Source organism: Sinocyclocheilus rhinocerous, unplaced genomic scaffold, assembly GCF_001515625.1.
Source record: "Sinocyclocheilus rhinocerous isolate Xijiao unplaced genomic scaffold, SAMN03320098_v1.1 scaffold1315, whole genome shotgun sequence".
NCBI lineage: Eukaryota > Metazoa > Chordata > Actinopteri > Cypriniformes > Cyprinidae > Sinocyclocheilus > Sinocyclocheilus rhinocerous.
In genome coordinates this window covers 61,697-63,492 of record NW_015644364.1, presented here as the reverse complement: position 1 = coordinate 63,492, position 1,796 = coordinate 61,697, and the positions used below count along the sequence as shown (strand labels likewise).

Genomic DNA, 1,796 nt, shown 5'->3' with positions numbered 1-1,796 from the left:
GAAAAATGATTTCAGAAGAGATCAGAATAAATCAAATATAACAATTTATTATTTGTCAGGTAAAATTGTATCATGCCAATTACATAATGAAACAATTAGAAGCCAATTCAGAATTAAATTCAGTTCCAATTCAGATAAATGCATAATATTGATTGCTCAAAGATTGAATCTAAGAGATGCATACCTGACAGCAAGAGAAGGGGGTCGTAAATGAGCGAGGAGAGAGGTGTTGTTTGCTCTCTTTGGAGAGTTCTTCTCCAGATAAGTTTTATTGCATGGCATCTGTTTTGTGTGAGTTCCTGAGTTTTGGCTTCTTGAGGAGTTAATTTCATAAGAAAATAATTTCACTCCTTGCATCATAATTGTTGAAAGTCGAAATAATAAAATGCAACTAAGATTCTATTAATTGCACAGCTGCAATGGGTCGTGGAATGTCTGAGCAGTGGTTTAAGGGCTGTACGCAACTTGCATACTTTGTGTATAGTGAGGACCGGCACTTCTTTCGTTTCAGACTAAACTTGGCAAATGCTGTGGCCAGTAACTGCTTATTCTCGGTCCTCCAGACTAAGATGATGCAGACAGTGGTCAGTGTGACTACTAAGTGTTCTAGCTTCTGCATTAAACTGATGTTAACTTGTATTTGTCTCTTTTCACCTCAGACTTGATGGCGCTGAATGAGGAGAGTCAAGAACTGAATGAAACAGAAGAGAAAGATCAAAATGAAAAACAGCATGATTTCAAAACTGAAGAAGAATTGATTAGTTCCTCACAAACTGAAAAGACTTCCTCACCCAAAAAAGCTCAAAAAACACAAAGTACAAACCTTCATTCCCACATTAGAGTTCATACCGGAGAGACCTCTTTCACCTGCCAAAAGTGTGGACAAATTTTCAATCGGAAAGGAAGCTTTACAATGCACATGAAATTTCACATTGAAAAGAAACCATTAATATGCCCTCAGTGTGGAAAGTGTTTTAGACGGAAACAATACCTTAATATCCATATGAGAATTCACACTGGAGAAAAACCTTGCATCTGCAAACTGTGTGGAAAGAGTTTCACTCAGAAAAGTACCCTTAATGCCCACATAAAAAGTCACACTGGAGAGAAACCTTACACCTGCAAACTGTGTGGGAAGAGTTTCTCAAATGGATATTTTAAGACTCACATGAAAATTCACACTGAGAAGAAACCATTAATATGCTCTCAGTGTGGAAAGAGTTTTACAGAGAAAAAACTCCTTAACGCCCACATGAGAATTCACACGGGAGAGAGACCTTACACCTGCAAACAGTGTGGGAAGAGTTTCACACGTAAAGGAAGCCTTAAGACTCACACGAGGATTCACACTGGAGAGAGACCTTTCATATGTGTTCAGTGTGGAAAGAGTTTTACACAGAAAAATCTCCTGATTGGCCACATAAGACTTCACACTGGAGAGAAGCCTTTCACCTGCCCTCAGTGTGGAAAGAGTTTCACCATTAAAAGAAACCTACAGGCTCACACAAGGAGTCACACTGGAGAGAATCCATTCACATGTGATCAGTGCGGCAGGAGTTTCAGATATAAAGAAAACCTTAATTATCACATCAGTATTCATTCAAGAGAGATCAGATTTAAATGTCATCAGTGCGCACATGTCTACGTCACTGTGTGGGAAGATTTGCATAACACCGCCCAAATGTATACACAAAGAAAGAGGGCGTAATTTTTATTCTCACTGTAGTCCTAGAGACGCTGTGATTCGTTGTGAAAGCGAAACTACTTTGTTTGGTCTTCCAAAAGAGGACGATATC

At 38.8% G+C, this 1,796-nt stretch overlaps 1 protein-coding gene across 1 annotated transcript in view; it reads left to right on the top strand.

Annotated features, from left to right (window-relative positions):
- Nucleotides 1-1,796, top strand: part of LOC107758214 (oocyte zinc finger protein XlCOF6.1-like) — an 11,643-nt gene that overhangs the window by 6,554 nt on the left and 3,293 nt on the right. Inside the window, exon 3 of the mRNA XM_016575897.1 lies at nucleotides 660-1,653. Within this exon, the coding sequence (XP_016431383.1) occupies nucleotides 660-1,653 (994 nt within the window). The remainder of the gene's footprint in view (nucleotides 1-659; nucleotides 1,654-1,796) is intronic.